Below are 26,131 nucleotides of genomic sequence, written 5' to 3' on the forward strand. Positions count from 1 at the left end.
AGGAGCCTCCTCCTTGGCGGTTTTGACAGACCCCCTCCCCCTGGGCTGGGGTCTATGTCTTCGCTTCGCTTTCCTTGGCAAGAGCCCTCCGTGTCAGGCGCAGGGGTGAAGCATAGGACAAAAAAAAAAATGAAAGAGAGAGAGAGAGAGAGAGAGAAACAAGTACGGCAGAAGTCAAACGAAAATAATGATAATGCAGCAAAAATGCGAAATTCCGTATCTTTCATTTTTCTACTTCATATTTAGTTACATAATGCGAGATCAAGGCTCAGGTGGGAAGAAACAACACCAACTGACGGGCATTCTTACTCAGTCACTTCCGTCGTCATTCAGGAACAGAACAGGCAGGCGTTGCGACAGCTTTTGTCCCGTGTTTCGGTAGCCCGCCGACAGGCGATACCGATCGTCGGACGAGATTCCGCCTTCTTCCGTCCCCCGTGAAAGCACGGCGACCGCTGCGACCACGACAGGGGTCCCTGAGAACGTCACGACCGGGCACCGTCTCCGCTGGCCGTCCTCGGATTCGACCCCCTCCCTCCCTGAGGCGCTCGCTTCTCTCTCACGCTGTTCAGGACACTTCGCATCGCGTGCGTCCCGTTGAGAGGACCGCGGAACCGACGATTGCCGGCTGCGTCTCGCCCGATGAAGGGCATCTCTTTGAGAGACATCGAACGCCGACGGCTAGAAAACGCAGCCACGGCGAGAACGCCAATGGAGGACAAGCTGCTTGTGTACTTTTTGTGTCTTTCTTTTTTTGCTTTCTGGATGTCATTATGAACCTTTGTTACAGTAATAGCTCCGGAAGGGACACTGCGCAAATTACGGTTGTGTGTCGTTTGGCTAGCGGAGGATAGACCGTTACGTGACACATTACAAAAAAAAAAAAGAAGAAGAAATAAATGTTTATAGCGAACACCGGATTTCTACCTCGGAGAACCGGATCGGAAGATCGTTATATTAACCGTCTGACCAGTCGACCGATATTACTGTGGGGGCAAACACCTATAGTTTGGCGGCTGTGCCTCATAGATTCTATACCATTTTCTCGAAGAAATCAAATAATGGTCTCTTTCTTTGTTCAGGTAACGCCAAAGTGTTGTTTACAGAGAACAACGAAAAAGCAGGAAACCGCATCGACCGTTGGCAAGGTGATCCGGACGATGCTTTTCGAAGGTCGTTATAGGTCAGAGTGCTTTAAATGAACTTCCATTACACAGTCCTTCTGTTCCATTTCATGAAATGAGGAATTAAAAGCGTAGCGGCAAAGAACACAAAAACCTGAAGGGGAAAGAAGAAAGCGAGACCAAGAGGTGTTAACACTGGCGCAACTGTCGGCAGCTGTAGTTGTCCATCGCGCCCTGTGGGAAGGACACTATCCGGTGTTACCGGAGAAGATCGGGTGCGGCCTGAACGGCCAAGCGTTTTCGACGCTTCGCCGGGAAAAGAACCCGTTGTCGCGCGGAAGTTGTCACACTGTATCGAAGCCGTGTCAGGCGACCCTGCCTTCCTGTAGCAGCGGGCAATACTGTATGGGAATGGCGTGCCGACTGATAAGGCAGAGGCTACACCAGGCGTATGTGGCTGAGGAAAGAAGGAAAAAGCAAAACAAAAGTAGTACTCATGTAACATGTCTTACTGAGCTCTGCGCACCGCAGCTCTGCATCTCAATTAACAACAATGCGGGGTGGCCAACTGGGCTCAGCGTACCTAACCGAGCTGCTTTTCTTTCATCGCTTCCCCCTCGCTCTGAGCAACGCCGCGGGCACTGCACCGAGTGTTGTCCCTCGCGTATTTTCATTATCTCCAAAGCGTGGGAGCTGTCCGCGCTCCGGAGTTTTGCTAGGGCCATGCAAGTAAAACTGCGAATGCACACAACTCCGAAGAAGTTTTTTTTTTTTTTTTGTACGCGTTGAGATCAAGAAAGGTAGGTGCAGAGAGAGTGAAAGTGAGTGAAAGAGAGAGAGAGAGAGATCAGAAAAAAAAATACTAAGGCATTCTGAGTGCAAGGTATGAGCTACCGTAATTTTTGCAGGTCCTTCAGGAAATGAAGAAGTTGATGTTTCAGAATGTCGAGCGCCATGTATTTCTGAACGATACGCCGGTGAAGAGTTTTTGAAAGAGACTCTTGGTTGAAATCCGAAGCATGTTTAATGGTTCATTATTGATTTTGGAAGCTACATTGTTGCGGGAACAAAATATGATGGTGTGGTCTTGGTAAACCTTTGATGGCTGTGTCACCCGTGTACGTTCGACAGCCATAATATATCGCCGTTGTACTCGTTGGCTTGTCAATGAAGCTGGAAAGTTACGGTTCCTCAGCAGTGGGTTAGTTGCCGCTGGGGCAACTAAACAGCTGCTATCTCGCATTTGATTGCGGTTGTCACTGATGATGAAAATAAAGCCGTATTGATAATTTTATTGGCCAAAGCGTTCGATGCATGCCATCGAAAGTGAACATGTCGCACGGCGATATCAAAATGAAGTGCCGTATAGGTTGGCTATGGAAAATTTTGGTGGCTTCTCTCGCGATTGACAGGTTCGATAAGTACATAAAAGGTGTCATGTAAGCAAGCTCGTTACTTTCTTCTTTCTAATCGCAGAGCATCACCGTGCCGGTCCGAATCATCGTGACGGATGCCAACGACAATGCTCCGGAATTCCAAGGCACTCCTTACTTCCTCAACATCAGTGAGGTACGTACAACAACAAGCGTTATCAGGTGCCTGGGCCATATTAATGCCGTATGATATTATCACGTATGTGCCTAGCACTAGAGGTCGTCGTGCAGGTCATAAGGACCGTCAACTTTTGGTCCGCACGACACACGCCCTTGCAATTTGCGAGCGTAACCTCAGAAATGGTCCTCATAACATACTAAATCCTGCATGCGACTGCGTTGTATAGCACAAATATTATCTTCAGACCAGTAATATCTGCTGTCGTGGTACGTCCTGTTCGAGACAGAAAGTCCCTGTCACATTTTGAGACCTTTTTGGCCTGGCATAGAAAGCAAAATAGTTCTAGTAAGTTTTTTTTCTGTCATCATATTCATTTCAGTAGCTATGCTAGGGGTCGAATAAACTTGTTCCGAGGCCAAGGATTTATTATGGCTCCTGTGTGTTCGGATTTGGCAGCTTCGTTTTGGGCGCAATCGAAGGAAGAAAGGAAGGGGCAGTTAGGAATGTTGCCGAGCTTCTGTGTCTCAGTGTGCGCTTTACAGTAACGCAAAACCACTGCTTCCTATACGCAAAACATGCTCTAAGCTTTATTGGCCCGTGCCGTATCACCATATCTCTTATGGGTGGCCTACTTGGGGGACATAATTGTCCTTGTCGGCCGTATAACCGTCGGGTAAATTATGACGGCCGGCCGCGCGTACTGGCTAAGCCAGCTTGCGCAACTTCGTGCCAACGCCCTGTCACCGGGGCGTTCCTGCGCATGCGCCACCGCCAACACAGGACACCCGTTGTGCATATAGTGGATGTCGTCAGTGCTGCGAGCGTCGCGCGCACAGCTGGCATCGTTAAGGTATTTTATTTTTTATTGCGCCACGCAGCAGCCAGGAGCTCATTTTGGTGCCGGGGCACTCTTTCCGCATGCGTAAGTGAGCGCCGAAGTTTCGGGCACGCTCACAAATTGGCGAAAGCGTGGCCTTCGCTAAGCGCATGCGCGGAACATGAGAACGCCACAAGCAGCGCTGGGGCGCGCTGAGTAACGCCCCTTTGTTGGTGCTGCGCATTGATCACCAGGCACAGACATGCGAACGCAGGAAAGCTGGGGCCCGTATCGCACCTTTTTCGTGATTGTCGAGCCTGCTCGTGCTGCCCCAATACCGGCCAGCTTGAAAGGAACGCTACGTGTGTGCAGGCGTATACACCTGGCACAATGGAAGGCGTACACCGAACGTGGCGTGGTCGCGTGCGTAATTGTTTTACCGTAGTTGGGTTGCTTGCCCTTGCCACCGATTGGCACTCTTTATTGGTTGTTCCTGTCTCCAGCATTGTCTCCTTGGCCCGTTGCCGAACGCAATGCGTGCAGAAACTTCTCTCAGCAACGAAAAAAAAAAAAAGAAAACGTCGCGCGGAGAGGCGCGTGCTTTCAGCCGTGTCCTCGAGTTACACGGAATGGGCTGCGTGCTGAGATCCTGCTGTCAGTGGAGAGCGAGATCTTGAGAAGGCCTTCCGCGAGCTTCGCACGCTCTGAGACAGTCGTGTCGCTTCCGTTTCGAGGTGGTGACGCTATATATATGTGGGGCACGTAGTCGTTGACGGCACGTTACTTTCTGGAAACCTCGTTTCCATCTGCCTTGACTGCACATACATACCTCTTAGTATTGCGTGCAGATTGGATCAGCGTGCCGTGAGCACTTGAGCGGCCGAAGCGAAACCAGAAACAGTTACTGTTGAGGAGAAGTCCCAACAGCGATGCGTATCGCTTCGCGGTTCAAGCACCTGCTACAGTAGTCGCTGCTGAGTGATCGAGAGAAGCCCAGCACTGGCATCGTGCAACGCCTCACAAAGCAAAGCACCAACGATCAGGGGGACGTGGCTATGGAGAAAGAGAGGAAAAGAAAGCATTTCATTTATGAAATAAAAATAATCTAAAGCCCCCAATTTAAGGCATCGCAGGCGTTATACCTCACTGCTGCTTTGATGCATGGATTGAGTCGTTCACCCTTGGGATAGAGCGGATAAATCGTGCAGGAAGCGGTTGTCGCGGAAGTGGCGATGGTGGGAATTCCCATGTTACAAATGTGCGGGGTTGTTGTATCTTCCGCACCACTGACAAGGTGATTTCGATGAACAGTCCGCAGAGCAGGTGTACCGCTTTTGTTATAACGTCGTTGCATGCGTGTTCGTCGTATTCATGTGCCCTACTAGCTGCGGTGTAGCTGTGAAAAGGTTCTTGCTGTTCTGTATAGAGCGCTAGACTTGGTGGGCATTGCGCACCATCATCTGGATTTTGCCTAAGGATGCCAACAGCCTGGCGTGCCACTGACGAGCTGATTAGCCCCTTTATTTTACAGCCATCCCGTGCGGCGTGGCACCCAGATAACTTCTTCCGCTTTGTGAAGGTGCAATGGGTTATTAAGAAATATGGCGTCTCGCCCTTCTTCGAGGTGTGTGTGGCCAAACGCAATCTTAGTTCATTATTCTCACTCGTAGCCCTCGCTCATTGAATCTTAGCATAGCGTAGGCACGTCACAGCTGGACACAGTCGCAAAAGGACTAAATGTGTACCGTTGACGAATTAGTATACCATGCTGGCCCTGAAACTTGGAGGTTTCTGTGGAGGCGACAGATTTTTGCACGTGAGTGGTTCCCCGCCGGGAATGGCGCGCAGAGTAGGTGAGTCACTCGGGGTGAAAACGGCCATTCGTTATACGTCGCCTCACAACACTACAAGAAGCTTGCACACCCGTGTAAATATTGCTTTTTTAATGACAAATACTTTTTCGGAGACTTCAGATCTACTTAGAGTCATTCCACTTTCGCCTCGTCAAATTTGATGATTCGAGGTCTTTACTGCACGCAGCACAAAAGAAAGGCATCAAAATGAAGCTTGCAAGGAAAAAGGCGGCACCAAGCTAGTAAAGCTATGTACTAAGCTGTAATAATGCGTAATTAGCTCAATAAAGACGAAATCAAACCCAGATGCGCTGGTTCAAATGGTGCGCGCCTAAAAGACGAACGAAGTGCCTTTTTGATTCTACTGCGGGTAGCGCTAGGGAATTCTGGGCGGATTGCCTCGAATTTCCTAACCTAAGTCATATCATTTCCAAAACACTTCATATTTGCTCCTCACAAACAGTGTTCATCCAAGTGAAACTGCCAAAGATGTGGCTTCTGTGTTAGTATTAAGTCTTACAGCGGCTTTACGTGCCTGCTAAGCCCAAACGCACGTGGCTGTCGGTAAACATCTTACCCGTACAACACTATATCGACAACTTCAGACGGCATTCAGCCAATTCTTCTCAATAACTTTTAGCAAAATACGTGCCGCTGCTTTTCCGAATGTTGTCGCGCCTTTTCCTTGCAACCGGCCCACACGCGGGGCTTTTCGTCGACAGGGAAAGAAAACAGAACGCGTGTTAGAGGCTGTCATTCCGAAGTTCTAATTCCCGCTTGCACTGTGGACCACGCAGGGGTCGCTTGCTTTCGAGACGGCAATTGTCGCGGCGAATGAGCGAGACCGCACCTGCGGGGAAAGCGAGACGGGCGCTCGCGCGTAGGATTCGCGCTCTTCGCCATTTCGGATAACGGAGCCACGCTCGGCTGCCGAGGTACACGTACGTGGCGTTTTCGCTAAGCACGCGGTTCGGGTCAGCCACGCACGCGCGCGCTGACTTTTCACCCGAAAAGAAGAGACGACCCGGTGGCAGTCACGTGATGAGGACGGTGTACTGCGAGCGCTTTCCGACAAAACACGGAAGCCGTCCTGCCCATCGCCTTCTTCTCCCTTCGTGGAGGACACACAAAAGAGCTTTCTTCTGCGTCGAGCCGCTAAAGGGAATGGAGCACTTTCCTTCATGGTAGCGAGGAAGCGTTGAAGAACAAGAAGAAGAAGCGGTACTTGCGTTTCGCTAGAGATGCCTTGCATAGCCAGGAAGTGCAGCGAAAGGACGCAGGCACCGTACGCAGGCGAAAGGACCAGAAGGGTCATCTTCTTGGTGCGTAGACGCTAAAGAGACGGTGCAAGTGTGCAGTGTTTCTTTTTCTGTTGTTTTATGACGTTTCCTTGCACTTTTTTTTTTCTTCTTTCTTCTCACTTTGCAGAGTACTGCGCCCGGCACGACGGTCATGCAAGGCATCCGAGCCGTGGACAAAGACCAGCCTGGTCCCTTCAGCACGGTCGAGTATTACGTCGATGACGGACCACACTCGGTACGTGGCGCGCGTGCTGTTCTCTCACCGTGTTCTCTCCCCGACATTATTTGTGCTTATTTGTGCACTCAACCTCCCCCGTTCGCTTGTTTGCTTCCAGTTATTATTGACGTTGTTTTGAACGTGTTTTTCTGATGCACTTTAGTTTGTACATTTGTGCGTTGTCAAGGTTGTCACGCGTTGAGAAAGTTGTCAAGCTTAGTCACTAGGTTCTCCACTATTGCCTTTGTAATGTAGACCGTGAGTTGCTTTGGGAGACTAAACATCGTAATTTTTTTCCAATTTGTCCAAAACTTTCGGGCGGTGCTGTCTGCAGCGGGTCTGTACCATTGTCCAGAGTCTCCTAAGTGGGAGCTGACCTCGAAGCAAGCGCTACCGGCCGGCTGCCTGCGTTCTATTGCAGTGTGTCAACGCATCCACACGCGTGTCAGAAAGAAGACTTGTCCTTGTCATTGCGTCTTCACCAGAATTGAGCTGCACATTCTTTCGAGGTTTGCAGACTGCACTACAAAGCGTGCCACAGTGGCGCCATTTCCGTTACACTGCTTTGGACTTCTCTGCACATACCTTTCCACCAAAGCACGATAAACAAGGAACTCGAGAATGGCGAAGTACTCGTGATATTGGGCGCTGTTCACAAGCTTTCCCAATGCTCTCACGCGCAGCACCTGCTGGCGTTCGAGAACCGGCTCGAGGGTTCGCTGGTGCTCCAGGACAAGCTCGACCACGAGACGCTGCCAAAGTTCACCGTCACTCTCAGGGCGCAGGTAAGCCACCGCGCGTTATGCCACTCTTCGTGCTGGACTCCACAAACACAGACGAATAGGAAACAGAATCTACTAGTTCATGAAAGCAGGTTACAAAAGCCAAAGAACGGTCTAAGCATATCTCTATAGGCTTTCTTTGCTAGTTGGCTGACAAACATTCCTTCAGAATGAAGAGGAAAGAATAAATCGAAGCCAGAAGGTGACAGAGCAGATATAGATGATGCAGCTTGGAGGGAAGGTTTCTTGCTTCAAACGTAAGAAATAAAATAAAATATGTTATATATTGTTCGTTTCTCGAATTAATTATTGTAGTTTAGTCTGGCTAAAAACAATTAAATCAAACATACAAAAAGTTCTTATAATAAAAAGTTATGTTATTATTATTATGTTGCTATTATGTTGTTATGTTGCCAGCCTTGAGTATTATGAATCTGCTGTGAACGCTTTTAAAAAATTTAGGATAAGTAACATAAAAAAATTATTGACTATCTTGTTCTGTCGTCTTCTTAACACTCAAACCAAATCTTAAGGTAGTTTTTAGAAAAAACGGTGGCCTGACATGAACATAGGCCTGTTATAACTACACACGGCGTTGACATGTGGTGTCTGTCACGTTTTCGTACAGACTATCAAGAAAATTGCTAGAGCATAATCTTCATTCAGTACTAAATAAATGCAAACAAGCACAGTACACCTCGAAACCTCAATTGCGAGCACTTTTTGTGAATATGCTGGGATACTTGTTTGGTGCATGTTGCTTATATTTGTATCTGTTTCTCGTGCTTCGGCTCTTAGTCCTCTTAGTCCTTGCATAGTCCTTACTTTATTTCATTTTTTTACTGTTGCTTACTCTGTTAGCAGCACATCTGCGTTAATATATCGGCTTCTGTTTGCATTTTCTTCTTGCTTGGTTGCTGTACCTTCCTTGTAATGGCTACCTGGACCTTTGTCAAGCTGTCTCTACAGCGTTTAGCCCAGGTAGCATTCTAGCGCTATGTGGTGCATACAATGAATGAATGAATGAATGAATGAAGCTGCATTGTTCAAAGCTCCCGCGGATTCATGGCTTTGGAGTCGTACTACAAAGGCAGAGCTTCAGTTTTAGGAAGGAATGATTGAGGACCCTGGATGATTCTGTCTCTATGCCAAGTCCTTTAGGTACCTACTGCTGGGAGCTCTAAACAGCTGTGAGAAAGTTGCTCTAGCAGAATGATAAGATCTTTTGCAGGTAGAATTCGTGCATGTGCGCTGACCATGGTTTACAGCACAGCACCCAGCATTTCAGATCAAATCACATTACTGCTTATGACATTACCCTGTAAATAATGCTGATTTCATATTCCTTTTTCACGAGCCTTCTGATGATCCATTTCATTACTACCGTTAAGGATGGCCATGTTTCTCTGCATCAAGTGTGTTGCAGAAACAGGTTGTTCATACGCGGAGTGCAGAAAGCTATGAATTTGGCAAAGTGCGCCAAACATAAATACCGAGACGCGAGCCTGTGGCCCGATGCCGATCGCTTTCTTCTGTACAGGACCAGGGCAACCCTCCTCAGAGCTCGCACACAACCCTGGTGGTGGTGGTGCACGACGCTGACGACCAGAACCCCAGGTTCTTGGCCGAGAGGTACTTCGTCCAGCTGCACGACAACATCCGCGTGGTGAGATGATGCGCTCCTTCTTATCCTGAAAGTCAAGCCTCGCGAAAGCTGTGCTTGCACGCAGTGCGCTGTGAAGGAAAAAAAATGCTTAAACGAGTCCCAGTGCGATGAAGAGAGAAGTGAGACTACCGTTACATGATTTCCGCCAAAGTAGCAGGCACTTAATTTTGACAGTAAGGAAGGGAGACTCCACGTTGTGCGTTACATGCCTTGGTGTCAACACGATACGACCAGAATACCTCAGAAATGCATGCTTGCCATTTACGGGGGGGCTCTTTCGAGATCTTTAGGTGTGAAGAGCTTCGTTATTTGTACGAAGTGGGAGTCGTGTGCAAAAATGCCTAAGGTTCCTGTATAAGAAGTTTCAAGGTGGCGCGATTCTTCGATCTAGCCGCCGCCCTCCACATCCCCACGCTCTCCCGCCACAGCCCGTGCGTGATTGGCGTAGCGTGGTCACGTGGCATTTCGTCCGGCTAGCGGTGGTGGTCATTTTTCCAGGAAAAGGTTCCAAAGCATGGTTTACACGAACGTACTCATGAATGGGGACTCACTGCGTGGAATAGTTTCCAAAACGAGTATTAATGATAAATGTAGTACGGCACAAACTAAAAGCTCAATGTTTTTCACGAATGTTAAGGGGTTTGGAATTTTTATTGGGCACCAGTGGCGCTGCACGTAGGTGATGGGCTAGAGGAGGAGGGGAGCAGAAAAGGGAGAGTTGGTGCTATTTTGTAACTTATCTAGGGATCATATAACAAAGTCCATTATTGAAATCTCTCGTGAGGGGTGAACAGGGCGCAAACAGTTCCTTTGTCGTTGCATGTCGCTGTAATTATAGACAATAGGAGTGCTTCCCGTCTATCCCGGCATAGGAATTTAGGTACCTATATCGCAACGCATTAACATCTTGTGAGAGCACCAATTTCTGTTGCTTCGATTCTTTCACTTTCTTGGGTATAGTGGCAAATAGAGAAATACATATGTCTGAAGACATAATCTGAAGAACAATGTATGACGAATAAAAACGACGTCGATGTAGTGATGTTACGTTGCAGTATATTACGACGGTTCGTTGCGCAACGTCTCATACGTCCACGTTCCAAGCATTGCGAAAACTTCTCTATCAAACGTGCCGCAATGAGCGCAGTAAGAATCAGAGAGCGCCTGCTTCTGAGCAGTCATAGGACGGGTAAATAATGAACACCCTGGCTCCTTTCTTCCCGTTTGAACTTTAAATTTCGCTTTTGCACTTCCCCTCCGCAATAACGTCGGATGGAATGCGTAAGGTGGCCTTGAAAAGAGATAACCGCCGGCTTGGTCGGCGCAATACGCCGTTTCAGCGAGAGTGTCAACTTTTCGTAACACCCTGAATCGGGCGAGTCCGCATATACCTGGGCAACAATAACCTCCGGGACTACGTCATCGCAGGCGTGTTCGTTGTCTGCCGTGGGCACACAATAGAGAGAAGACGAGGAAAAAAAAACAAAGGGAGGAAGACAGAAGGAAACAAGAACCCTCTGTCGCGTCAGTAAGTAAGGCCTGCTCGACAAACAAGAAATAGGAGCGGATCCGGCGTCACGACGCGTGCTCTGCCCTCCTGATGTACGCCGCCTTGGCGTGAGGGGCGAAACGCAAACTTTCATTAACGCCACGCCCCTGCTGGTCCTGCCGCCCGAAGAACAAAGGGCTCTCCCCGACGGCCATGCGCCGCCACGCGTGCGACGACGCTCTTGTTCTCGGATGCCGCGCGCGTTCTTCGCTACGCGACCGTGACGTGACGATGGCGCTATAGAGCGGGGATGGCTGCGACGTCAGCCCAGGCTTCAGCGCTCTTGAACCAGGCTGACCTTTGATACGCCTACGGAAGGCTGTGGGCTTCTAGTAGTAGTACTAGTAGTAGTAGTAGTAGTAGTAGTAGTCGTAGTAGTAGTAATAATAATAATAATAATAATAATAATAATAATAATAATAATAATAATAATAATAATAATACCACTGATTATTCACTGAAAGCCGTCAGTAAATATCCCCCTTGGGCGTGTAAGGATTGGGGGCTCAATCCCACCGTTCGTAACCAGTTGTCAAGATTGGAGTCGGGCATGAATTAGATGGTAGCTGGCCCATGCCGTCGTCCAACTTATCCACGCTGAGGACATTGATGAAGCGATGGACTGCTTCTCATCGAGAACGAAGAATATGGGTTTATTTACAGTATCTACACAAGGAAGCTGCAGTTGGAACTTCCTCGTGTATGAACTTGCGCATTTTATTTCTACTGCACGGAAGCTTTTCTTTCTGCACATATCACGGCTGCCATAAACCCTAACTTTTACGACGGGCGGTACACATGTTTGCAACTCGTGACTGAATGCATTGTTGTGTGTTTCGCACGCTTGTCAATTGATGCCTCAGAAAGGCCCTATAACGAATACCAGCTCTTGGCGTGTGAAATGCCTGTAATATAAAATCTAAGATACTAGTATAAGTGCTCGCAGTGCGTTGTTTAAGGCATACCAGGCTTCTATGGCGTCAAATATTGGTATAGGCAGCGGCCACATTTTGAGCACGGCGCACGCATGCTATAGCAGCACTGGAGGCATGTCCGAAATACGCATGCATACACATTTTACGAACCAGCATGACATGACAACAATCTGGTTAGCTTGTTGAGACTGTGTAAGAGAGCGATGTTGATGACGGGGAAGCCATAGCTCAATAGGAGTACTTACTGGGGAGGGGGGGGCCAGAGGGGGGTACTTGCCCCCCACCCCCGACCACCGCTTTGAAAACGGGCGCTTTTGGCTGCATACTGAAATATACATAAACAGCTGACGCCAAATTTTCTTTGTGAATACATTAGCCACCAAACTAATGATTTTCTTTATTGCGTATCCCCTATTTGGGCTATAAAAATTGTCTTTCGTACCTAGTCGCGAAGAGCTGTCGCCGGCGACGAACGGGGTGCGCCACACGCACTGGCATTGTAGAGAAGGCAGGAGCCGGGCAACTCCCGCCATAACAATTTTCACGTTGCGCTTCTGCCATTATGCTCAGTTTTTGAGACCGCCTAGTAATATTCGAAAACATAAAGTTAGTTTGCTATATTTAACCTAATGGAGAGGGATTATAAGGTATTATAATGAGCCGCGCCCAATGATGACCTGCCTTATGGCATGAAATTGTTGGATTTTCAAATACCGGTACTACTGACTCTCTCTCTCTCTCTCTCTCGCTATATATATATATATATATATATATATATATATATATATATATATATATATATATATATATATATATATATATAACACCCCTGCATAAGTCTCATGTTGACGGATATTCTGTTTACCTCCGCTCAGTCCTCTTCTCGTTACCCTATAGTTTGGGCTCGTCCCTATCTACCCCAGGTCAGGTCCGGCGCTCGGACAAATCTGCAGACTCAAGAGTCGGAGGAGCAGCGCGGCGAAGCGAAGGTGTCCCTGGAACTGCTAATGGGGGACACCAGTGTCACACTCGCGAGCCGCGCCAGGGACTCGAGATGCGGCAGCAACATCGCGTGGCGGCCATTTTTATTCCGAGTGCGACGCGGCCGCGCGCAGTCACCGCTCCGTGGGTCGCGTATACGGGCGGTGCGCATAGCATGCAGCATGCGCGCTCTCTCCATGCGTGCGACAGACACCGTGCGCCGGCAGCGTTCCGTCGCCTGTGAAGAGCGCGATCGAGGATGCTCGCCCGAAGCCCTCCTCCGCTCAGTGGCCCGTGGGCCCGCGCCTGAGCGCGCTCGGCGACGAGGGCTCGCTGGATGTCTTTTCTTCGCGACACCCGTACCGTGACCCGAAGCATATCCGACGATGACCTTCGGTCGCGAACGTTACCCCCGCAGCCGATTCGCTTTGTCGCTGGGAGCGGCCTCCGGCTTCAGTGACCGTGTCGCGCTCACCGTTTCGCCGGCGCGGGAGGAGGCGTCGCGTCTTTCGGTGGTGCGCTGCTCTGCTGGTTGCGCGCGGCTGGAGACGGCCCGTAGGGCCAGGCACGCGTTCCTGTCTTTAACGCCGAAGAGGCAGCAGCGGGAGCGCGATGTCCTTTGGCTAGTTGACTTTTTATTTGAATTAACTAGATTACCGTGCTGTCGGTTCAGTTATTTCAGTCTGCGTAAGCGAGTGGCGTTGACGGCGGAGCCATGGTTTCATTAGGTTCAACAAATGCGTACGCCATTTCCCTGTTGTCTATGACTACGCACGCTGACAAAGCTGCACAAAGAATGTAAATAGCGCTAGTTGGCGCGTATTACACGCGTAAGTGCTGTTTTCACTTTAACTTCTGAATCGCGCATTTGTGTGATGTGCTTTAGTGGTCGAATAATATGCGCTGGTTACCTTTTACTTCCGCCCTTACCTGGTCTTATGCCCTAACCTGCGCGTAAACTTACATTCTCTCCAAACAACTCATTTAAAAACCTGTACGTAATCTAACTAATCTTAGATTATCTTCATATAACTGGCGGTAAAATTGAATCTGAGCTACAAATCACGAACACATCTCTCGCCTTTTGTAGTTTGGGCTGTAAGCGCAAAAGAAGGTGGGATTAAGGGGCACGGGAGTTCCATAAAATGTTCGTCGCATCCTGAGTACCGGTGATTTGTCAGCAAAAGCTTCCCGACTAGGGTGTCAATAGAAACGTTCCGCGAGAATGCCACTGCGATGACTGACCGCACTGACCACAATAGATGTGCGAAAGCGCGGTCGGGACATTAGCAAACAACATTGCCTCGCCCTCTTGCCATTGCCTTTAGCGAATGGTGTTTTGGAATCTTGATTGCATTAATTCGGAAGCAATCAAGGAAGCAATTTCGAATAACTAAAGAAATGCTTGTCTATTCACAGAAAACGCCACAGAAACTTAGATTTGCTTGCGCTGGTACCCTTCCTCCTATTCTCAGACAACGTTAACATCTGCAGATGTTCAGTAAGAATAACACTGTTGCGTACGATGTTAAGAACGCAGGCGGGTACGTTTGTAAATTGTATTCGAGGTGGTCACTGTCTGCGCGTTCGCTGTGGGTAAACTGCAACATTGTCCACTCGGTGTTGCTGGTAGCAGACTCTGCGGGAAATTGCGAAGTGGCTAGGGAAAACGAGGATGAGCATGTCTCCAGTTGTACCCTGGAAAAGGCAACGGGTATCTTACCGCAACCGTTCAAGACGTCGGACGACTCGAAACCTTCCGCATCGGAGACCGGCGGGTGCTGCCCCACCCGCCACCTCAAAAAGTACTAGAAGTACTATCTGGCACCCGACGAACAGTCCGCCAGGACCTGTCAAGGGGTGACAACGGGTCACAAACCCCAGCTGGTTTGCACAAGCATGCCTAACTGCAGGCGACAAGACATTGGGGATTCTGGGAACGAGTCGACAGTCATCCAGGACCACAACGTGGTGAACCTTTCAGACCTGAATATGGACGAGAGTGGCTTTCGAACTGTGCTCCATCGTAAAGACAGGACGGTGGGTATTCCAGTGCTAAACACTCCGGCATCTGAAAGAGCTGGTTTAAGGAAAGTGAACCCTATTGTCCTATACTCTGACATTGAAACGATTCTCGGTGGAGCTCTAGTCAAGAGCCATGTCACACCACAGGGAGCATTGCTCTTACATGTAGTGACAGAAGGACAAGCTAACGTCCTTCTAGAGACCTAGAATATCGGCGGTATAGCCATATCTGGCCGTGCCCCGCATAGCTATATGAAAAACAGGTGCCTTGTTTGTTAGAGGAGTCCCAAAATGGTACTCGCATGAAAAGCGGCTCACCTTCCTGAGATCTCAGGGAGTATTCCATGCAACAAGAATCATCCGTCGGGTCCAAAGCCCTTGGGAGTCAAAAATGGGAGTCAAGGCGTACTGACTCTGGGGTTCTCACATTTGCTCCGAATTCTGAACGCCCGGAGAAAATTAACCTCAGTTTTAGCTGATACGAGCTTCTCGACTACGCAGAGACAACACCTCGCTGTTTTAAGTGCCAGCGATTCGGACATATAGCTAAGTACTGTCATATGGAACAGGGATGTATGCGCTGTGGGGGCCTCAAGACTTTAAAACGTCTGCAAGTAAAGATAATTTTGTGTGCTAACTGCGGCGGCGACCACCCAACCAGTTACGGCCGATGTCCTGCACGGACAGCTGCTCAGCGAAGCAATGAGATGTTTGTCTTGGGTCCGAAGGATGCAAGCATACGCAATGAATCGACCTCAGGTACCACTTGGATCCAGTCAGCAGGAAAACTGCCAGAACGTGATACGTGCTTTGTTCACGGCACTACGCTCTCACGTCGCGAGATGCCTGAGAGTTTAACGGCGGATATGCTGGAAGCAATGCTGGCTGTTCAGTCAGTAAAACTCTTCTCTACTCCCACATACTCTCAGTAGCATAATTACAATTTATCGCCCACCTGGCCCACTCCGCCATTCAAAAGTGCCCTTAATAATGCAATGCAACTGCGTCGGTATTCTACAGCGTCTGTGCGAATTTAGTCTTTTCCTTCGAGACATCCCTATACCAATCCTAGCCCTCTCGGAAGCTGGTCTCCCAAATGGAAGGACAATCCCAGGGCACATCAGGCACGGCAATCCGAGTATACCGTCATTTACAAATGGAAGTGTCATGATATACATCAGGCGAAAAATACCTCACGTCGCCTTACCAGTGCAAGACCTTTGCTCTACCTTCTTGGAAGTCGCCGCTGTGCAAGTGTACCTAGGAAACCGAAAACTCAGTGTGTTGTAGGTGTGCATAAGTCCACGAAGTAATGTCTCCATGAAGGGGTTTATAAAAGATCTTTACATTCGTTGCTCCCCTCCTAGAATAATCTTTGACGATTGAAACGCACATCATTCGCTCTGGGGAGATAATAATATATATGTTTGAAGCAAATAACTTGCAGCAGCCGCGGACGCTGCTGACTTATGTTTGGAGAACCATGGCAAACAGACTTTCATCAGTCACCAGTTCACGGAGTACCGTCGACCTCGTGTTACATTTACAGAGCTTTTGGCTTCATCGACAACGACTCCGGACATGATGTGCAGTGACCATTTCCCGTTCTTCACCAACATCACCGGATTTAATAAATAAAATATTAATTAGAATACCAAAACCCGCACAAGAAAACTACTTGTTGCGTTGAAAGAAACGTATTGCTGCCAAGGACCGCAATGAGAAAGCGTCGTGATGAGATATCGTTGTTATCTTTGAGGAGTGAAAGGATAGCAAACTTTGGGAAAGACTTCATTAGGCCCTGCTTACTGAATACTACGTGCATGCATCCGATGAAAAAATAAGAGCGTTAAACTTTCATTGTTGGACCTACCATGGATTGCTCTCACTATATGTATAGCATCGACTCTAGAGATCGGCTCTAGAGATCTCACTCTAATGCCAAAGGGACCAACTAGGAGAAAGCACTCGTCTTGTTCTCTGCATCTAATCCACTGCTCGTTACTACAGTGAAGCTCTATCGAAATTCTTACTCTGCACTATAGCCTGCTTGTTGCTGCTGACAACGAAACCATTATGTAATGTCACTGTTCTTGACATGTGCGCCGTTATTCTATCTGTGTGTGTATTCTTTTCTATTTTGTTGTTGCTCTTCTTGGTGTTTACATTCTTTGACATCTGCATCTGCCAAAGAAATGGTCGTGTGGCATGAGTAACGCAGACTGTGTGCTTGCAGGGCACGCCGCTCGACGTGAAGCCAAGCAAGATCGAGGCCGAAGACCCCGACGAAGAGATCAGGGCGCCGATCAAGTACACCTTCAATTCAGGTACGATTCCGGTGGCGACAAGAAAGCGTACATCTTTAAAGCTGCACGGCCAGGTTTTAATGCGACTAACGTTCTCAGGATATTTCGCGCCACGGGGGAGGGGAGGAAGGGTGCGGAGGTGTTATTATCGGCTTCTACAAAACCAATTTCCGGGCTACTGACTTTACCATATTATTTCGATAATGAAACGACAATGGTGGTAAGCAGCGCACAAAAGTGGCTGTGTGTGAGACGGTGAGTGAGAGGAAGAGAGACCAAACATGCTCACTATCCGCGGGACCAACTTTCAATAAAGCCAGTGATCTTTAGAAACGCTGGTATTGGTGCTAGGCGGCCATTTTTATCGTCTAGCGGTCATATTTGACAGCAGAGATTGTGAGAGCGCGCAATAAATCTTGCTCGAGACAGGCATCATCGTACGTCTGCGCATTCATCCGTTGACATGCAGTGAACAGGGGTAGCATTAATATCTGTATTCATCGACTCTCCCGATCTTTTCCCCACGTCGTGCAGATGCCCCCGAGTACTCGTACTTCGACCTGCACCCACAGACAGGTCACGTGTCCCTGGCACGACCGCTGCCCGAGGGATTCGCGCTGCCCGTGACGCTGGTGGTGCGAGCCACGCAGCACGACAACCCGGACCGGTTCACGCTCACCACGCTCACGCTCACTGCCGACAGGTTCCCGCCCCATGAACTGCACTTCCTCCAGGTGAGGCGTGTGCCTTTTAGAAGTGCGTGGTGGGGCTGATGGTGACCACTGAGCGAATCGCTATCGAAGTCCGCATGCCGGCTCTTCAAACCCCTACGAATACTGAAATCAGCAGTTCGAAATCATGAATTGAATTGGCTGGTTTTTTGTGTGTGTGTGTGTGTGTAGATGAAATGTGCGTCAGTGTATTAGAGCAACGTTATATAAACTTAGTGGACAAGGCTAATCGAACAACCGACGCGCTAGTTTTCTACCCGGCACTCTAAACAACAGGCCCACGCAATTGCCATCTATGGTTAAGCACTAAAATTTTTGTTGCCCGACCGTCAGCTCGAAAGAGGCACAGATATCACGTGCACAGACGTTCATTCGCATTACTACTTTCAATTACGTTTTGTAGATGAGCAACTGTACAATCTTAAAAAGAAGCTAGAACTTATACGGATAACCGGAGCTGTTCTCCGCAATAAGGCAATAAATACATCACAGACCTTATTGAGCGCTGTATTCAGCAACATGAAACAAAAAAATTCCATCCTGCTTATTCTCTCCACAGATTCTAGCCGTCATCACTTGATGACCATATGTAAGCCATGTATCGTAGATGAAGCATGGTCTGTGACAAACAAGCGTCGGGTGTTTTTTTTTTTTTTACCCTTCGTCAATGGCGTAGATTCTCATGTGCGGTTCGGCAAAGGTTTGCACAGCTATCACAATTTGATTGAGGAATAGAGACTGAACGGCTCGCAGTTTCCTTCTTCCAAAGCCGCGCCATAGCTGTGCTTGCGGCCTGCACTGGTCTATACAAGCACTATTTCTGGCTAGCAAAAGGAACATATTTTTTCTGTATAGGGGCGAAAAGATGCATTAATTTAATTGTCTTCCATCCGTAAGAGTAGATTAAGAGGTTAAGGAGAAAATGAAGTTGGGCAGAAAATGTAATGCATATGGCACATAATGCGTGGCCTATTAGTTACAGAATGGGTACCGAGGGAAACAAAGCGCACTAGAGGACGGCCAATAATTAGGTGGTGCGATGAAATTAGGGAACTCGCAGGCTTTGTGAGAATCGAGCCAGTTGTCACAAAACAATGGGAATTGGTGATCGGTGGGAAAGACCCTCGTCCTGCAGTGGGCATAAAAACAGGATAATGCTTATGATAAATATGGTGAAGACAACAATAACTATAAGATTGGACTCCGTTTAGAAGAAATTAACTGACGACCTATCTAACTTGCACAACGTGAACGATCAACAATGAACCTTCGTTATAGCACGTGAACCGAAGCTATAACGAAGCTCCGTATTTACGCTATACTTTCACGAGATCAAGGCTGAACGTAGCGAATACAAATTTTCTGTTGTGGGACCAAAGCGATCTCCCACCATTTTAGCGCTCACTTTGACATGCGACACTGTTGCTACAGATTAGCAATATATTACAGTGTTGTAACGATTAGCATAAACCCCGTACGTACACCTTCTAAAATTATCGGTTCAATTACACAACTCACAATGAAGTGGTCTAGCTCCGGTTGAATTCCGGGTTGGATGAACGATATAATTTTATCGCGAATCATCCCTGGCGAGCGATATTTCGGCATTGAAACACGGCCCACCGATGAGCTGGTCACATAACATCCATCGCTATTCGAGGGAAAGTGCAGCTCTCTGATGTAAATGACAAGTACTATGGCAACCGGCATGATTGAAGCTTCGTAAAGTACAAGTGTGCGCTAGGGAAACCTACCTATACGCCATGGCACAGATTCTAATGTTCGAAGACTGAACGTAATATTTTTTTTTCATTTTTCAGCACCATGGATCACTGCTTTTACTCATATTTCATAACTCACAGCTGAACCCTCCCATGTCGAAAACGTGCACGTGCCCCATATCCAACAACCCCATATAATTATATCCAAGTTGTCCGTGTGATAATGTTCCCGTATATCATATGGGGCATGGTCCATGTGAACATAGGACGTCCTATATAAAAATCGTTTATTCCCGTATATTGTATGGACAAGTCTCATGCGATTATATTGACATATGGCAATTCAAAATAAAACGCCACGGCGCTGCGGCAGCTCAAGTGGTAAGAATATCGCACGCGTAATAAAACGCCATATGCTCCCATATATATCACATTGCGCAAGCCTCCTATGATATATGGTACATATGTTCCCATATATATTGGATATATGTGTTCTGATGTATCATATGGGACAAGCTCCACATGATTTAGGTGAACATACGGGTTTTATATGGGATCTCCATACCTTCATATAATCATATGGGAATCGAATAATGAAGACTCTTATGTTCCCGCATATCATATGGGCCATGGCCCATATGATACACGGGTTTTCATATGGGATCTTCAAACTTTCATATAATCATATTGGACTTGCCCTACCTGATGCATGAGAACATACATGTTTTTATTTGGGACCCCCTTATCGTCATGTAGGATCATTTGATATGGGGTAATGCGCGTTTCTGATGTGGCCACCATGAAAATTTAATACAGCCATTGCAGCCACAAAATAGATTCTGGGGCTTTACGTGCCGAAACCGCGATCTAATTATGAGGCACGTCGTAATGGAGGACTCGGGATTAATTTATAGTTTGACCAACAGGTGTACTTTGCGTGCACCTAATGCATGGTGCACAGGCTTTTTGCATTTCTCGCCCATCTAATTCCGACCACAGCATCGGGGCATCGAACCGGCGACCTCGAGCTCTAGCCCTGTGTGTGTGTGTGTGTGTGTTCCTTCTTCGTCCACCGTCGTTGTCGCGCCTTCACTTGAGATCTCGCAGCGCAACGCCGTAGCCGTTAAGTCACCACGGCGGGTATAATCGTCGTAGCCGCATGCAAGGCTAATCGGGCAGGCACAGCAACCACCGCGGTGCGGCTTACTCTCTTACCCGACCGCGCGCAGGACGAGTACGAGGCGCGCGTGCTCGAGAGCACCCCTCCCGGCCAGGCGGTGCTGACGGTGCAGACGACGCGCGGTGCCGCCGACAAGGGCGGCGTACGCTTCGAACTGATGGACGACGGCAGCGGGGACGCGGCCTCCTTCGCCGTCCACGCTTCGGGCGAGCTCATCCTGGCCCAGCCGCTCGACTACGAGGCCAAGCAGCTCTACATGCTGCAGGTCAGTCGGCGTTCCTCGTGATTGGCGTCGAGACCGCCGCAAATGAAGTGCACGCTTGGAGCACACCGCGAAGTGTCCGTTTCGTGTTGAATAAGTATTTGGACTCCGTGGTTTCTAATTTGCGCCTCTGCATTTGCATATTCAAAATGTGAAAATTGTGAAGTATTACCTAACGTCTGCTCAAAGTGCAGCCCAGAGCTTTCGTGAAGACGGTAGGTTTTCGCTAGCTGCCAAGATGAGAGTAACAGAGTGCAGCACTATGGCACTGGCCTTAAAGGAAGCACCTCCATAGCTTTGTGTGCATCGACCTTTTCTTTTTAGCTGGTTGGCCTCAGTTGCGTCACAATGTAGAACGCTCCAAATTCTAAAACACTCCTCTAGAGCTAAAACAAGAACCTATTTCGTAGTAGCGTCTAGCAATTCGACGGTAGATTTGCAACGAAACAACTGGCAGAAGATCTGACTTGACATTTCTTAAGCTTGTGCCCCACTTCAGGCAAAAAGTACGGCTTGCCACTACCTGCTACGCTTCTGAAGATGCGCGAGTAGAAATAAAAATTTTCAGCAACATCTTGTTTGACAAGCTTGTGAAAACCTTTGTTAGTGTGTACGGTATGTGTTCGGCCAACATCATACAATTCTAAGTAGTGCGTGCTGCAACATATACCGTCGCGTTGCCGTATTTGCCCCGCAGGTTCTGGCTACCGACGGCAAGCACAGTGACGTTGCGCGCGTCAACGTGAGCGTGCTGGACGTGAACGACAACGACCCGCAGTTCAGTCAGCCGCGCTACTCGTTCGTACTCACCGAACCCGACACCGTGCGCCAGGGGGCGCTCGTGGGTCGAGTCGAAGCATCGGACGCCGACGCCGGCGACTCGGTGCAGCTGACCATCGACGGGCCCTCAGCGCGCCTCTTCACCATCAACAACCGCGGCGAGGTGAGTGGGAGGCTTTGCGCACTAAACCCTATAAAGCCGCGAGTGCATTATCCCGGTGAATATTGGCACGGAGGAATGGATGAACTTATTAGGTGGGAAAGGTGGCGTTTCGTGGCTGAAATTGCATGACGCAGGCTAGTGCATGCAGAAACAAAGCGCTAGGTCGACGCCTTTCTTCGTCATTCCTTGCATTAATGCGAAGCATTATTCGCCTCATTACAGGCGCTTTGTGCTAGGCAGGTAGGCTCTTGCCTCGCCTCGTTCTGAACCTCTTCGGTAAAAAGTGTGGCCCATGGCAGTATCGAACATCTCACTTCCAGAACAGCAGCCTGATGCTCTGACCGTTAGGCCACAGTCGCGCGAGTACTTCTCTCTTAACAATGCGGACTATTTCCTTGGCACGTTTGCCGCGGGCGTCACGTGCCAGTTTCTCGCATTCTTCCCTTGCCACAGCTTGCCCTCGGATACGCTGTGTTAGACTGCACCTGCCTTCGGGATCGGTCCACATCCCGCAGTACTTTCCGCGCTACTGTAAACGCTATATACGTGGGAGCTGCGTTGACATTACGATCAACCCAGGTCGAAGAGGCTTTAACGTTTCTTCGTTGGAGTACAAATAACATCGTCGTTTTAAGGTAAAAAACGTAACTATGTACGGTTATATAACAGTGAGTCGGAGATGACGTCACAATGCGTGTTTCGCTCGTTTACGCCTCTCCAGTGCCTATGTAGAACCGAACAATCAGCATGTTGCAAAACTGCGTTGTGCGGCCGGGGCATAAATCGTGCTCTAGCCGTCACACGATATTTCTCACCGCCGTTGTCTTGCTGCTGTCGTCGCACACACGTTCACCTCACACGCACAACTTACGCGAACCTTACGCGAACACATTGGTCCTCCTGGTAACGCTTCGAGGAACCCCGAACTAGGCAAGATAGCCAGCTAGCTACCTGCAGCATGCTTCGCATAACATCGATTTCCGCAGTGTGCGGGAGCTGCATATTTTCTTGTTTCATCATCCTTTCGTAAGTATTTGTACTGATTTGCGTAACTCACCATGAATTCGAACTCGTAGTCGTTGTTAAGACTTTTCCTTTTCGCAAACGACAGGCCGATAGTCAGACATGCGACTCCTGTGACCTTGTGGAAATCATCGAGCGCCTCTTGTGTACTTGCCCTCCATGCAATGCCCAACGCCTTTCTTTCGAGACCACGTTACAACAGCTTGACTTTGGAGTCAAGCCACACAGGGTCACAGGGGGTCACACAGGATCGCACACTCCATCAAGGCTGTGCTCTTAAAAACGACACGAGTGCGGTAATGACTTTCTTCCTTTTTTTTCTTTTTTGTAGCAGGACGGATGCGGCTATGCTTCCAGTGGCTCAAGAAAATGTCCAGAACATTTTCCGAGTTGGCCGTATCCATTGCTGGTGAGAAAGAAAGAAAGAAAGAAAGAAAGAAAGAAAGAAAGAAAGAAAGAAAGAAAGGAAAATTGGTTGCCGCACATGTTCCGTGTTTGAAGTGCACCGCCCTGTGTGACCGTTTGGGGTCCTGCTGCGTGTGTCTACTTGTGTACGAGATATAGTCGCTCTCTCTTCTCCTTTCTATTCCTCCTTTCCTTTACCCTCTGTGCAGGGTAGCAAAGCGAACGCTCGTCTGGCTGACCTCTCTGCCTTTCCTCTCATTGCTTTCACTGCCCCTTCCTTTTTCGCGTGAACAGTTGGCGAATCCAAAGATAGGACGATCTAAGACGCCTCATCGTCTCTCTGTCTGTCCCGACCTCCCCGCTGTTCCGCGCTAATGGCAAGCAAGCTGGAGTGACTCTAAGCGTTTACCTTAACCGAAAGCTTAAGAGAACGTTTGTTCATATATTAAAACAGAAGTTCGAGAGAAGAAAGCGTACAATCAAACTAGCAGGAGTTACAGTCAGAAAATTTGTGAGAACAGCGGTAACCTGGTGTTCTGACGAAACTATGTTGCGCTGACACACATGTGTGCTCGAGTACGCTGTACCTCGAATATTCTTAACTCTCTTGGAAGTTATATGTACATGACACAATGAGAGAAGAAGGGCGTAGTGCAACAGATTAGAGTACCTGTAGTTGGCCATGGCCAGTGGGCTTGTATTCTTTCGCCCATTTGCCAGAAGTACGACAGCACAGGATGCGAGACCACCGAACGCATTGGCAGCTCCTGCTCTTAATTAATGTCATAGTACAGGTTGGTACAGCAGTATTGTGTGAGAACCAGCAAGCTATGAAGGCGAAACGCAATGACGATCTTTCATCAAGAAATTATAGCGTCAATTAATTATTGTGAGTCGTTTTTATTTATTCATAGGCAGCAACAACTGATGACAATAACAGATTAGTCAAATTCCCTGGTGATATATCTTGAATTATTATCGAGAAAGTGTAGAGGGCGCATTCCTACGATAGTTGCCTTGCGCAAGCAAGGCCCGTTCGTGACTTCGTTTCTTTTCATTCTTTTTTGTTGCTTGTCTTCGAGTACCACGTATTTACTAAGAACAGTGCTACAGTCCTGCATTACAACTTAACAACTGTACATGTCGACCTTACATGTCACCGACACATAAAGCTCCAAAATGCGCCGCATTCTTTTGCGCTTCAGTCGCGCCGTGCTCCGAGTGCCTCGGAGAACGACTTACGCGCCACATGTGCTTCGGCGCACGCCAGGCCATGTCAAGTCAAGATTTATTTACAACGTGCACAAAGTACAGCGTTGACGGCCATGTGTTCGTGTGCTGCGGGCCACGTGTCTTTCTTAGGTGCGGATCCGGGACCTCGAGTACCTGAACTCCTCGCGGTCGCACCTGGTCGTGGTGGCGACCGACAGCGGCGTCCCTCCCCGCAAGTCCACGGCGCTGGTCGAGGTGCAGTTCCCCGAGGCCCTGGTGCTGAGCAGCGGCGCGCTGGCGCCCAGGCGGGACCAGGGCAGCTTCGTGCTCATGGCTGTCTTCGGCGCCCTGCTGGGATCCCTGCTGCTCATCATCATCACGCTCACTGTGTACATACTCAAGAAGTAAGCGTCCTCCATCCTGGCAACTTAGTGCAATACCACGAGCAATTATGAAAGCGAAGAGCCGCATTGCTTTCGAGAAACTGTAGGGGGCTAAACAACGTCAACACACGTGGCCCAAAAAAGTTCGGGGTTTTACGTGCTGAAACCACGATTTGATTATGAGGCACGCCGTAGTGGGGGACTCCGGATTAACTTTGACCACCGGGGGTTCCTTGGTGTGCACCCAACGCCCGGTACGCGGGCGTTTTTGCATTTCACCTCCATCGACATGCGGCCTCCGTGCCCAGGATTTGGTCCTGTGACCTCGAGCTTAGAACACACATGCGCAACATAAATGTATATTGAGTGAGAGTAAATATTGCACTGGAAAGGGGCTCGTTAAAAATAAGAGCATGTTGCCATGTCAGGTTCGAATTGATACGTCACGAATAATCGTTCCGTAAACGCAATTTTGGTACGGCGTATTTGCTCTCATGACGCTCACGGCTGCATTTCCCAGTAGATTCCTTGTACTCCCTGTCGCGTGACATGACGTCTAAAGGTAGTTGAGCAACGCACATATTCAAAGTGGGGCACCGGTGACTTGCCACATTCGACAGTCTCAGAAAGCATTGTTTGCCATGGAACGTCCACTTACCTCGATGTCATCAAGCCACGTGACGTGAAAAATTGAAAATTTATATAGAAGGGTTCTGCTAGACAGTTGCAACTCTTGTGCGTTTGCGTTGTTTAAGAATTTGGAGAGCGCTTAAGCTTCGTCTTTAAGAGTGGAAAGCTTATAGCATTAAAAGATCTCTGACTGCTTCTCACGCTTCCCGGCAACTGCAGTTTATGTAACGATAATGTTTACCCGGAAACGCTCGCGGCGAACGCCATGCACGAAGGCGCGCTTTCTGGTGGAAACGTGGCCTCTTGCAGGGGCCGCGATGCGGTAAAGCCCCTTAAACTTCGATGGATGGATGGATGGATGGATGGATGTTATGAACGTCCCCTTTGGAACGGGGCGGTCGGTTGCGCCATAAAGCTCTTGCTATTATGCTGCCTAATGTCCTACCTAGGTTAAAGAAACAAAAAATGCGGCGGAGGCGAGCGCCATCTGGGAATCTTTCAACGAAGCCGGCGCGCTGCTCTGTGGACTCT

At 48.7% G+C, this 26,131-nt stretch overlaps 1 protein-coding gene across 1 annotated transcript in view; it reads left to right on the top strand.

Annotated features, from left to right (window-relative positions):
- Positions 1-26,131, top strand: part of LOC142573086 (protocadherin-15-like) — a 295,821-nt gene that overhangs the window by 260,439 nt on the left and 9,251 nt on the right. Inside the window, exons 5-13 of the mRNA XM_075682599.1 lie at positions 2,601-2,693; positions 6,777-6,884; positions 7,550-7,651; positions 9,189-9,314; positions 17,041-17,131; positions 17,645-17,844; positions 20,792-21,007; positions 21,702-21,947; positions 24,738-24,991. Coding sequence (XP_075538714.1) covers positions 2,601-2,693; positions 6,777-6,884; positions 7,550-7,651; positions 9,189-9,314; positions 17,041-17,131; positions 17,645-17,844; positions 20,792-21,007; positions 21,702-21,947; positions 24,738-24,991 — 1,436 coding nt within the window. The remainder of the gene's footprint in view (positions 1-2,600; positions 2,694-6,776; positions 6,885-7,549; positions 7,652-9,188; positions 9,315-17,040; positions 17,132-17,644; positions 17,845-20,791; positions 21,008-21,701; positions 21,948-24,737; positions 24,992-26,131) is intronic.

The sequence above is a fragment of the Dermacentor variabilis genome, chromosome 2 (assembly GCF_050947875.1).
Source record: "Dermacentor variabilis isolate Ectoservices chromosome 2, ASM5094787v1, whole genome shotgun sequence".
NCBI lineage: Eukaryota > Metazoa > Arthropoda > Arachnida > Ixodida > Ixodidae > Dermacentor > Dermacentor variabilis.